The 13,302-nt window shown below is 34.3% G+C and overlaps 1 protein-coding gene across 3 annotated transcripts; it reads left to right on the forward strand.

Annotated features, from left to right (window-relative positions):
* Positions 1-1,872: 1,872 nt before the first annotated feature.
* LOC103491002 (gamma-tubulin complex component 2) lies at positions 1,873-13,302 on the forward strand. 3 transcript variants are annotated; one of them, XM_008450776.3, is made up of 21 exons: positions 1,873-2,466; positions 2,786-2,835; positions 2,956-3,004; positions 3,280-3,414; positions 4,323-4,454; positions 6,552-6,635; positions 6,712-6,810; positions 7,424-7,515; positions 8,405-8,477; positions 8,552-8,704; positions 8,810-8,929; positions 9,064-9,117; positions 9,566-9,649; positions 9,757-9,831; positions 9,918-10,046; positions 10,999-11,124; positions 11,206-11,313; positions 11,594-11,656; positions 11,793-11,867; positions 12,534-12,733; positions 12,817-13,302. In XM_008450776.3, the coding sequence occupies exons 1-21, from the start codon at positions 2,377-2,379 to the stop codon at positions 12,947-12,949; spliced, it is 2,124 nt and encodes a 707-aa protein (XP_008448998.1). In that variant the 5' UTR covers positions 1,873-2,376; the 3' UTR covers positions 12,950-13,302. The 3 variants fall into 3 exon arrangements, with proteins under 3 accessions (XP_008448998.1, XP_016900657.1, XP_050942493.1); XM_017045168.2 differs by lacking the exon at positions 12,817-13,302 and having other exon boundaries at positions 11,793-11,880; positions 12,534-12,683; XM_051086536.1 differs by lacking the exon at positions 2,956-3,004 and having other exon boundaries at positions 2,368-2,466.

Genomic DNA, 13,302 nt, shown 5'->3' on the forward strand with positions numbered 1-13,302 from the left:
AATGAAAATGGATGTGCAAAAACGAAGACTTTTAAGAAAGTAAACGGATTTGTTGAGACACGCTAGATACCTTATCCCAACGAAATTTCTTTACCTTTTCATATGGTCGTATTTTTCTCTTTACAATATGTAGGATGGGAGAATTGAACTTTTTATTACAACCCAATTGTGTTTGTTAAAAAAAAATCAACAGAACTTTCATCATCTTGCAAGACATCAAGAACAAAAGAAAATTGAAATTTAAAATCAAATTCTAAAATTAGTTAATAATTTATTGATGAAAAAATGAAACTTTTTTATTATTATTATTTTGCGGTAATTGCAAACTTAAGTATGACACAACTTTTAAAGAATCATACATATAATAAAATCAATCAACGACGGATATATTCCAAAAGTTGGATCTTTGTTTTACATTTTGCTACACCTACTAATGCTAGCTTTCAATTTCACATCTCCATGGTACTAAAAACACTAAGGGGGCGTTTGAACACTTATAATAATGTAATGTAATCCAAAACCTGTGTTATGATTAAGCATTTTGACCAGATTTGTAATACTAAACTCATTCTGTTCTAGCAGCTTTCCATTTTTTTCAACCGTTTTCAAGATTTCATAATTCCCTTTTCGTTTCATCCTCAATTTCACATGCATTTCAATATCACTTTGATTAGATTCCTACTCTCTAAACAGGCCTCGAATACTTAGAAAGTATTTCCTCCATTCTATAAAACTAAATACATACTTTGTCCCTAAAATTTCAATTATCATATATGCATACAACAAAAAAATTTATTTCGAGACATCCTTAATTTTTGAGAAATTTACATAGATTGTAAAAATTGCAAAGTAATTATAGAAATAGCAAAAAATACTTAAACGCGTAAGGGTCTTCAAATGTTTTACAAAAACACACAAATTATCCTCGTTTCTCATCCTCGATTTCTTCATTGTCTTTATGCAGCTTTTCCTTCTTATTCATCGTCTTTGCACCAATGATGGGATGTGAAAGTCTTCTTGTCGATGATAAAGAGTGATAGATAGATAGAGCTATATACATATTTTCACTATTAGTTTTCTTATACAATCTTTTTGTCTCTTTTTCGTATTAATTTGATACCATGATTAATGTACCTATAGTAAGTTTTTTATGTTAAAAATTTTAATTCATATAAACTTCAATTCCAATCTAAAATTATATAAAATTGCATTCTTATTTGCACCAAAGTCATATTGGAAACTTAAAGGAAAAAAAAAAAAAAGAACAAAATCAAATGAAAAAGAAATCAATTAAAGAAAATTGAACAACCAATGGATTGGTCCATACCAACAAAGAATAAGCATATCCTTAATATACCTTAAATAAGAAAAGAACAATTATTTTAATTTAATAACCATAAACCCTAAACCCAATAATGTAAATTTTCTAAATTAATAATAACATGCATTATTTTGTTTAAAATTTGTGTCGATGGGAGTAATGTTCGTCTAGAGAACAAGGTGCAAATATAATTTTAAAAATTAGAGTGAAAATATTAATAAAAAATAAAAAATTATAATAAACTAATAATATGAACTATAATTAAGATTCATTCAAACTTTTCGTGATATTTTAAATATAGTAAAATAAATTAAAATACTTACGACGTATAGTAAAATTTAGTAAAATTTTGAATTAAATTAATGATACATATTAACATACTTCTGTTTATCAATATATCTACATCAATACGAGTCTATAAACGTTTATCATGCATAAAATCTGAAATTTTATTATATTTTATAGATTTTTTAAAAAATTTTGTCAATTCTTTTATCTCTTTAAATAATTTGACATTTTTTAAAATTACTTATCGAATTTCAAATATTTTCATTGAACTTAGTTCGATACGAAACGGAGGAAGAAGAGAAAAAGGGAATAGGCTCTCACTCTTCTTCTGTCTCTGTCACTCGTCTTCCATTTTTTCGCCTTCTCGATCTTCAATTGCTCTCACCCTTCAGCCATTTTCCCTCAAGAACTCTTCCTCGCTCTCTCACTCTTGATTTCACTCTGTTTAATTTGCAAAACACGCACACCCAAATTGCTCATTCCTTCTTCCCCTCTTTGTTTCACACCGATCATCTGACGTTCGAGCTGCACCATTGAGAATTTGAAAACTGAACTTCTTTGGGTGGGGGGAGGGGGGTTTTTTGAAATGGGTCTTTGGAAAACGCTTTGTTAAACCAATCTTAGGTGCCCCCATCAGCCTGTACTGCGCTGAATTCTAAGAGGGTGGGAAATTTTCTCACATTTCAGTTCCTGGGAACTCTCAGTTTCTTTCCCTCTTGTTGGGGTCTAAGGAAATTTGGTTACAACCGGATTGAAGTTGAGAAACTATGGAAAATCCAGCTTCTACATCGATTTCATGTCCTTCGACACCCCGTTGGAACCTCGAGAGGCCCTTTCTCACTGGCCGTTTTCACCAGGTTTCTATTTCTTCTCCTTTTTATTTATGTATTCACGTTTAGTTTCTTCCATATGGAAGAGAAATGTATGTGTATTTAGAGAAGAACAGGGTCTAAGCTATGCCATTATGTGAATTCCGAGCTGGAGAGGCTTAATTGGAGCTTCTGAAATTGGAACAGTATCAATTACTCCTTCTGTTATGTATTTTAGTTGTTCCTGAATTCCTTGTTCTGCTATGAGTTATGATCATTGTAGTCTTGATTCTTCTGTTGATCTGTTGTATAGAAATTGAGTATGGCTTTGTGATTTTCTCTTTTTGTTTTGAAAATTATACTCCAGGAAGCAAAAACTACTTCTCGTTTCGCTGAATTAAAGTTGGATTCCTTCAGGTAAATGACATTGCTAATAAATTGTATTTTTATCTTATCTGGTTACTCCTTTTCTAGTGCACAGAGTTATTACTACTTGAAACAGTACTTATAGTACACTTTAAAATTCGAATTTCTCAGCAATGGGGGCCTGGAAAAGGCCATAGGCTGTTATGATGCTGCAATTCAGGTATGACTTTCCTTTATGATGAGGTGTTAACTACTTCCTGTCAAACTTGAGGAACTTATTACAACTTGGATCTGTTCTATAGGTTGTACTACTGTGTCCTTGAGTTCTAAACTCGAGGAACTTATTATTTTAATTTTGTAATATAGTTCAATATTTTGTTGTTCACGAATCCCTTGTTCTGATATGAAATTGTTTTTCATTATTATTTTTATCTTTACATTTCCATCGTGATGTCTGACACTAGTAATCGTCTTCTTTCACGTCTATATGTGTAGGAACTTATTGTGATTGATGATCTCCTCTCTGCTCTGCTTGGAATCGAGGGACGCTATATTTCAATTAAAAGAGTTCACGGCAAAGAGAATGAAGTTTCTTTTCAGGTTGAGGCATCTATGGATTTGACTCTTCAGGTAGCAATTTTGAAGGCGTAAAGTTACTACAATTGCTGGTGTTTATTTATTTGTTATTATTTTAGAACTTTTTTGCATTTGTAGGTCTGATTTGTGATTTGTATGTTATGAATCAAAATTTGTTTTCAAGCCTCTAACTATCTTGCTATTATGCTTCCAAGTGATAATTAACTCATTTTTAGCTGGTTCAGATTATAAAAAAATAAATAAATTAAAAGTGGAATGAGACAACAATAAATTGTGTACAGTGGATGTTTAAGTTCTTTCCAAGCATACTGTATGTGACCTTAAAATGGAGTGCCTAGCACAAATCCTGGGGCAACATCCCCTCTCTTCTTTTCTTTGTAGACTGGAGTCCTTTCATTTGGTTCCTTCTTTTCTCGTTCGTAGGCCTTATGTTGTCTCTCTCTCTCTGTTTTTGAATATGATATTTTTCAATCCTTATTAAAAAAACATAGTTTAGATCTTTTTATGGAGTGAAAATAATTACCAGAGTTTGTTATTTTTTTGGAACAGAATTCGCTAGTAGATTTTGTAAGTTTATACAAGTTTTGACATCTCATGATAATTTCTTTGCAGTGATTTGTACTTTACATTGATCAAATGTAGGGGATCCGTAGATACTGTATTTACTATAATGCTGATGATTTTGCAAGTAGCTTAGAGAGTTGCATGCGGTAAAGCATCATTCATTTTATTCTTCCTGGGATATGTGTCAACCATTAATCACATTTCTATATGGAAGTTTAAGGATTTTATGAACAATGGAATTTGTAATAATTTCCTAGATATGCAAAAACTTGAATTATGACAATTACAATCACCCTCATTATGAATTATTAATATTTTTATCTGATTTTGATGTTGGGACTAAACTCTTCTTATGCTAATTAAGGCTAATGTTGCAGGAATTGGCAAAAAGAATATTTCCTCTGTGTGAGAGCTTTCTGTTCATTAGTCAGTTTGTTGAATCAAGATCTCAGTTCAAAAAGGGCTTAGTTAATCATGCCTTTGCTGCTGCACTTAGAGCTCTCCTTCTAGTAAGTACTTTATTTAATTATTTCTTTGGAAAAAAATATCTCTGATGTAAAATTTTCATCCTTCTGAGTAAAACTGGAAAAAGCCTTCATATTCTTTCTAGTTTACGAGCACATCCTTATACTGGAAAAGAAAACCGTGCAAGGTAGCGGGAGATAATTTTTGGAAACAACATATTAGTACCACACAACGCCTTCCTTTTTCTATTACATTTTTTTTCTTTTAATGATGAAAAGAACAATATTCGTCAAGAATGAATAAGAGAGAGAGTAGCCATAGTTTAGGCCGTCCTTGCTAGCATTAGAAATAGATGGTGAAAACCCCTTTGGACACTATTAGTCAGATTACTTGCTTATGGCTAGATCAAGCAGTTTCAGGATTTAGGAAAGGAAAAAGTTCCGCTTCCGTTGTGGCAGGCTGCTATTCTGATACTTCTACAAGAACAGAAGAGGGGTTTTCCATTTAACAAATCATTGTCAATGAGGAGCTTTTTGCTATTCTAGAACTTCTGTTAGAACCTTGGGAGGGAGACATTCAACTTGAATGGGCCTTCTTTGTAAGTTGTTTCAATCCTAGTTTGTATTACAAAGATTCATAATGGAACTTAAATGCAGTTGTGATCCCAGGGAAGGCACTCTCCTTTAGAGAAGGATGATCCGAGGTGCTTTTAACCTTCCCAAAAACCCTTAACTTCTTTATGAGCCCACTGGATAAGGAGATTTCTATTGACAACAGGTTATTTATGTGTTTATTAAGGTGCTTCTGGTGAAAGGGTCTCCATTAGACTTTTCAGAGGTCCTTCTAGACAGCATCGAAGTCTCCCTACTGATTCGATCAGTCCAAGCACAACCCATAACAACAATACCATGTGCGGGAGTGATTTTTAAATGATTAATATAAGTTTTTTCCATTTTTAGAATCACTTGAAAAGTAATTTTAATTATTCAAAATCAATTTTAATAGTATGAATATTTTGTTTAGAAGTGTAAAATTAAACATTAAATTGATTTTGAGCGATTAAAGTCAATGTGTGCTTCGTACTGACTTTAAATTTCAAAACCCGACATTCCTAAGTTGCTGGTAGTCCACCCTTCATAATCATCACACAAAGACAAGTTAACAGAAATTGATTTTGTATACACAAGGCATTACCTCAGCAATACAAGTAGAATTCAACCCTAAACCACAACAATCCTGTGTGCTCACCATAGTCATTAATGTAGGTACAGTTGATGCTTTGAGCTTGAGAACATAAGACTTAGTGAGTCACCTAACTGCTTTGTTCAGTTTTGATTACAAAAGGAAGATGATGTCTGGGTTTAAGGTTCTAACTCTAACTTAAGCAAGTCTTTAGATCAGATCCTGGGTAAATTGTTTTATTTAAACTTAAAATTTTCTTTAACACATGCTTGTAATGATAATCGTAAAAAAGGTGCATATGTATCTTCTAAACCACTGTTGGTTAAGCATTGTCATGACTCATGATGAAAATTATTCTGACTTGCTAATTGAATTATCAACAAGGAACTGTGCGTAACACAAGTGTCTCCTCTGTATCCTCATTTGGTCATTCGTGTCTATTTTCCTGTATGATAATTTACTTTTTAACACAATAGTGATTGAGTTCTTGAGGATCAAATCTGATTTCACAAACAAATGTGTACTCTTGAATTATCAACAAGGAACTGTGCGTAACACAAGTGTCTCCTCTGTATCCTCATTTGGTCATTCGTGTCTATTTTCCTGTATGATAATTTACTTTTTAACACAATAGTGATTGAGTTCTTGAGGATCAAATCTGATTTCACAAACAAATGTGTACTCTTGAAAAGAAATTATGAGTATGATTATGAAAATAACTCGTATAAAATATATTTGAAAGGTTGCAATGTGTTTAAAGTGCAAGAAGCACTTTAAGTGTAGCAGTAACAACTTATATCAGTAACAGAGTAATTTTTCTAAGGGGGAAGATAAAATATACCAATCAGAAGCTTGAACAATATCCCGTAGGATTGTGTTTAGAGTTTATTGATTGTAGTCTCAAAATATGTTGAATTGGACACTAAATATTTTAATTTCCTTCTGTTGTTGTCCCATAGGATTACCAAGCAATGGTAGCCCAGCTTGAGCACCAGTTTCGACTTGGTAGACTTTCCATCCAGGGATTATGGTTTTACTGTCAGGTTTGAGCTTCTCTTAATTTCTATGGATACATTTCAAGTATGCCTTCTCACGTTTTTGGCTACAACACACTTGCAGCCTATGATGGGTTCCATGCAAGCATTATTTGCAGTGACACGGCAAGTTTCAGCTAATGACATTGCAGGTTCTGCAGTTCTTAATCTCTTGCAGAGCCAGGTACTGCACTTATACTCAAGATGCTTAGTAATCATCAGATTTTTTCAGCAAGTTTGCCTAGCTTATAGAACATCCTTTGGACAGCTGCCTCCTGCCGTCAAACTCTGACCTATGATTTTTTTATCTTGATCATGCGGCCACAAGATTGTTTTGCTCTGTTTCTCATCACTGGACCCGGCCTAACCATTTGCAAATCCAATCTAACCAAGTTTTGTTCTTTTATCATAGCTCATCCATGAGATCATGACCATTTTGTAGTTCATATGAGCAATTTAGATAACCCAAGCCGCAATTTTAGAAGCTCTACCATCATTTCCATCAACACAGTGGAATCTATAATTTGTTTAACATTAATTGGAGCTAACTTTAATTCAAAAACTTTAGAAGAAACCACTTTTTTAATCCATCTGGTGAAACTTAACCAATAATCTTATATATGATCTCAACCTAATGAAGGGCTCTAATTTGCTCATCTTGGAAGCCTTTATCTCTCAGAAATTATGCAAACGAGTGTCTTCCTGAGACGTGTGTCAGAAAATTTATGAAATTGAGTCTTAGAACACAACGAATAGATCATCTTCAATGATGCTAAATCTTTACTTTTCTAATTTAGGCCAAGGCTATGGCTGGTGATAATGCAGTGAGGTCTTTGCTGGAGAAGATGACACAGTGTGCAAGCAATGCTTACCTTGGTATATTAGAAAGGTTGTTTCAAAGAATTGATCTAATGTTTTTATAATAATAGTTTGCGAACTTTCTTCCCCACTCACCAACACACACAAACAGACATGCCTAAAGCCCTAAAAAGAGCAGAGAAAAAATCCATTTGGTTATTTATCAAGTGTCTATTTATTAACTTGGACTTAATTTTTTTAGTGACAATTTCATTGCTTGTTGATGGCTTTGTCTGATTTATGGGATTAGAGTAATTAAACAACTCGAGAGTTTTCTTAGATGAGTTGTCTCCTCTCTCTTCTTTTTTGATTTTGTACCATTTAGCCTTTATTTGGAGATCTCAGCATATGTTGTCCGACACCATTACTTTAGATTGGAAGGTCTTTGCGTAACCATTCCTTGGGGAGATGGGATCTCTTATCCTCTTTCTTAGGTTGTTTTGTTTGAGCTTGTTGTCGTTTGAATGATATCCTTTGTTTCTGATTATTTAGAACATGAAAATGCAAAATACACAATCAACTACTTTGTGAATAATTTCGTGGTCCTCTTGGTTTGGTTTGAGCTTTGCTCTTCTCATGTTGTTGCTGAAAGGAGACACAATACGAGTACACATTTAAAACTGTGGTGGTATTTTTTAGAATCATGGATCGGTAGTCCTTGCTTTGTCTTGCAATCCATGCCGCTGGTTCAAACTTTTCTGTTGCTTTAGAGTATTTGAATAACCAATCCAACATGGTTGTTTGTTCGCACAAATTATTTATTACCCACATTTCAACTTTGCCAACATGTATGGGTCTTTGAGAAGTCACTTTTTCAGGAAAATAACTGCCCCTTCCCCTCCGCCCTGTTTTGTGGCCACGTTTTTCCATTTTATTATTTATTGATCAGATTGCTAAATATAAATTAATTTTAATTTCAGATGGGTTTATGAGGGAGTAATTGATGATCCTTATGGTGAATTTTTCATTGAGGAAAACAAATCTCTGAAGAAGGTATGGAGCTTTCTACCATATATTTAGAATATTGTGCATTGTAGTTCTCAAGGTTATGAATTATGCTATTCTAGGAGAGCCTCAATCAAGATTATGACACAAAGTATTGGAGGCAACGCTATAGTCTCAAGGAGGGAATTCCAACATTTCTTGCAAATATAGCAGGGATGATATTGACGACGGGAAAATATTTAAATGTCATGAGAGAGTGTGGGCACAGTGTTCAGGTTTGTTTATTTATTTGTAAGAACTTTTTTATGCTCATCATTACTATGTTATTTGGTTAATTTGTAAAATAATAAAAAAGATATCTGATTTTGTCGCTATTTCAGCTACCAGCATCGGAAAATTCAAAGTTAATGAGTTTTGGCTCAAATCATCAATATTTAGAGTGTATAAAAGCTGCGTATGATTTTTCCAGCAGTGAACTATTGAAACTTATTAAAGAAAAGGTAGCATTCAATGAATTCCTTCTTTGCTGGTTCCGTTCCTTATTTTCATCCGTCTTTTCTTTTACAAATTTTTCTGGCTTTCATTTCTGGAAATTTCTTTACAATAGTGGAAAATTTTGGTCTTGTCCCTGCAGTATGACCTGATGGGGAAGCTGAGGTCAATTAAGCATTACCTTCTGCTTGATCAGGTATTTGATCTTTGATTGGTAAACTTATGCTGTCCTCAATTAGCCTAGGAGTCGAATTTTGGTATTCCATTATTTTCACGCTATTCCTTAGAGATATTAGGCTCGGTCCACTTGGAATGCTTTGAAGTATTGCATACCTATAAATCCATAAGAAATACCCTTCTCTAATTAATTAATTTCGTTAGCGATCAAATCGAAGCAGTAAGATCAATTTTTTCTGTTGGTCTGTTTTCTAAGGAACTACCATAATGTAGCAAGAATCAAGTCAAGCTATGCAATATCTTTCCTGTTGCGATAGACAATAGTAGTGCACCCAGTATTGAAAAAGTAAAAAAAACAAAAGATACCATTTATAATACTAGGATTCTCCTAATGGAGCTTTGTTGAAGATTTCTCATGTGGTTTTTTTGTTATTTATTCATTTGGAAAATCATATTCATGATTGCAGGGTGATTTCTTGGTTCATTTTATGGACATTGCTCGAGATGAACTTTCAAAAAAGCTTGATGAGATTTCTGTAGAGAAGTTACAGGTTTGATCCTAACCTCTGTCTAGTATTAGGGGCAACTTTTACTGATTATTTCCTAAGGAGTAATGTTCGTGCATCATTATTAAAATGATACCTTCATGCCCATGTAGTCTCTTCTGGATGTTGCCTTACGCACCACAGCAGCTGCAGCAGATCCTTGCCATGAGGACTTAACGTGTTGTGTGGTAAGCTAATTGCAGTTTATTTTTTGTATGATGCAGAAAATACAAAAAAGTTGTTGCATTATTTTCATTTCTAAACATACTTTCAGGAAAGAATGTCATTGCCTAAAAGCTTGCGTGCGCTCAAGGATCTAGTTGACAGTAAGACTCTTGACATCAATGATCAGGAAGTACCCATGGGCATTACTGGCCTTGAGGCATTTTCTTTAAGTTACAAGGTAATTTTATCAAATTGGCTTTTGAAAAGTTACTTTGTATTTATAATATTTCATTTCATTTCCAAAGTAATACTATCAGTCTACGGCATAGATGGCTTAAACATTCGCCTGGGCAACCTAACCCTCTACTATTTATCCTAGTCATATTTATTCAAGGGTCAGTCCCTTTGGATAATATCTGGATTGAAGTTTTGGACAGTTATTTGTATCAAACTTTTAGGTTGGGCATTAGAAAAATCAACCCTTAATCACTAGATGATGTATACTAGTTTAACTAGTATACAATCAATTTGTTCAAATAGAAAAGTTTTCTTTGGTGGTCCATGGACCATTATCAGGATGAAAAAGAAGTTCTCTTATTGATTTCTAAAGAATAGTCAATGATGTGAAGAAGCTTAACTGAGAAAGGTTGAAGGGACTAAATCACATTATCTACCCTTAAAGGTAAAAAATAAAAGAATCCTTAGTAGAGAGTAAAAACAATTACAAACTAATTCATAAGCCTCTGTTGTGATGTTTCTCTTGAAAAATTCCACGCCAGCTTTGAGTAAATCATCGTAGTTAATCTTCAAACTTTTGGAGAAAAAAAGAAGCTAGAGTGAAACTTTTTGTCTGGCTTGAGGACTTCGTCTCATGACATTTTTGTAAGGACCTCTCTGCACAGTTAAGCGCACACTCTTTGATCTCCAGAAAAAAAAGGGATGAGAAGATGAGTAAAAGAAGGAAGGGTGAGTTAATGTAGGGAATGAAAAAATAAATAAAAGTACTGTATATACAACACGTTGTATGATTAGAAATATTGTGCTTAACTTGTTTCTTGGCTCAGAACCACTAGGGCATTCTTAAACTAATGTTTGGCTTGAACCGGTATCATTATTTTCCATTGTGCCATTTGATTTATATTTTTTGTTTGTATTTATTTTGTATATATTCAATGGGAGCACAATTTCAGGTCAGATGGCCATTGTCTATAGTCATATCATGGAAATCTCTATCAAAGTACCAGCTGATCTTTCGCTTTCTTTTCCACTGCAAGCATGTGGAACGCCAACTTTGTTGGGCATGGCAAGTGCATCAGGTATGGTCTTAGTTTTCTTTTCATGGTTTGATGGTCATTTAGTGCATTCATTTTTCACACATAAATAATGATCTATGGCAGGGGGTTCGTTCCCTTAATACCCGTGGTACATCCATCTCAAGATCATCATTACTCTGTCGTTCAATGCTTAAATTCATTAATAGCCTTCTGCACTATTTGACCTTTGAGGTAGGGTACTCTCTTTCAGAAAATTAATTTTTCATTGTTCGAAAATAATGCTTTCATTGTGTACCTTAGTGCTGGGTTTTCTCAAGTTTATAGTTAATTTCTTTCTCCATCCTACTTAAGCATGTGGTTGACCATTGAGTGTGTTTTGGTTCCATTATGTTTTTCCTTGACGGCAACTTTAATTCCCAAACCCACAGTGCCCATCACCTGTCATTACGTTTTTTCTTGATAACAATGAAATTTGGCATTTGGTTTTTTTTGACAAGTTTTTTGGTTTTAGGTTCTTGAACCCAATTGGCATGTAATGCACAACCGGATTCAGACTGCAAAAAGCATTGATGAGGTACATTCCCATCTGTAACTTATATTGGAAGGATTAGAGTTTTATCATGCATTGCTAAAGTGTCTATTGTAAGAGTTTTACCATGCATTGCTAAAGTGCCTTTATGTAAGTAAATTTGATAAGCTCCTTTGATCAGGTTATTCAGCATCATGATTTCTTCCTTGACAAGTGTCTCCGAGAATGTTTGCTTCTGTTGCCACAGTTACTCAAGGTCAGTTAATGATGTATGTTTTTTTCTCCTCAACTTGCTTTATAAGTAGATTGGTATAAATATCTTTAAAAATCGTAGACGTGCACCCAGCACCCGTAGATCTAGGTGAGACATGCAGCAAAAGCAAGGGATGTTCATTCAGAAAAAAATAAAAGGGGTAATGGGATCAAGGCAAGATTGGCTAAATGGAAAAATATCTCAATTTCATCGGGACGAGCTTTGGGTCATTCAGTGTACTAGAGTAGTCCCCTTTATCGTTTCTCCCGGGTAGGACTCCCATTAAGTGCACTAATATCCTGGAGAATATGTTAGGAATTTTTAAATGGAGAGGATCAATTATTGTCAAAATTATCCACCTTGTGAATTGGAAGTATTCCTTCCTTCCCGTCTTGTTTGGACGGCTATACCTTGACTTCCCTTTAAGAGAAAACACCTCCCTCCCGGAATGGTTGTTGAGGTTGTTTCAAGAGGGAGAGAGTATCATGGAAAGAGATTATTATCTGTTTAGCAGCAAATATGGGGCCGAGAACTCCCATTGTCTGACTTTTAAGTTTTAAAAAATAAATAGAGCCAATTGTCCTTTACATTGAATTATAAATCGCAAACTTTCAATGCTGTTCGTTTGTTGTTGGGGTCTTCTTCTACTAACATATTCTCTATGTGCAGAAAGTGGAGAGGTTGAAATTGTTATGCCTGCAGTATGCAGCAGCTACCCAGTGGTTGATTTCATCCTCCATTGATGTATGTAAATCAGAGGAATTGTCTGATAGCTTGATCTGTTCCGAAAAATCCAAGGAATGGAAGGGAAGAACACCCAAGGGGACAAAACTAACCACCTCCAACTCGGCAGTTACAGAGTCTATCCTGTAAGTTCATAATGAGCGATGTTTACCATCATACCTCACACTTGAAAGTTCTTGCACTTACACCCGCTTTGCATACATTGCAGTAAATTTGAGAAGGAATTCAACTCTGAGCTTCAGAGTTTGGGACCAATTTTGAGTAAAAGCTCTCAGGCTGAGCCATATTTAACTCACCTTGCTCAGTGGATTCTTGGGATTGAAATGACAAATAGGTTCTGAGTTTCTTACCTCATGTAACTTTACCGAATTAGAATTACTAGTGGTCTAACGACCTTACTTGAATGAGATTTGTTCCGTAGGTTGTACAAGTTTGTACTTGAGTGGTGAGAATTCCTAGAGCTTTAGAAGGCTAAATGTTTTGATTGCTACAGTTTGCCCAGTATGTCTGTTCATATCATCTTAACCTTCTTTAGGAGTCGGGTTATTTACACAGCGATGTGGTTCATTTTTACTTGTGAGCATTTAGAAAGTTAACAAGTTATTGAATATATAAGGAACTTTACTTGTTTCTTGTATGTGACGGAGTTGAGGATGATCACAATATTGGCTTTCTTCTTTGCCTTCATGGTTCA

Source organism: Cucumis melo, chromosome 6 (genome assembly GCF_025177605.1).
Source record: "Cucumis melo cultivar AY chromosome 6, USDA_Cmelo_AY_1.0, whole genome shotgun sequence".
Classification (NCBI taxonomy): Eukaryota; Viridiplantae; Streptophyta; class Magnoliopsida; order Cucurbitales; family Cucurbitaceae; genus Cucumis; species Cucumis melo.

Coding starts and splice junctions, on each gene's coding strand:
- LOC103491002 (XM_008450776.3), top strand. CDS start 2,377: ATGGAAAATCCAGCTTCTACATCGATTTCATGTCCTTCGACACCCCGT. Junction 3,415..4,322: donor CTATGGATTTGACTCTTCAG/GTAGCAATTTTG, acceptor CTAATGTTGCAG/GAATTGGCAAAAAGAATATT. Junction 11,314..11,593: donor TGCACTATTTGACCTTTGAG/GTAGGGTACTCT, acceptor TTTTGGTTTTAG/GTTCTTGAACCCAATTGGCA.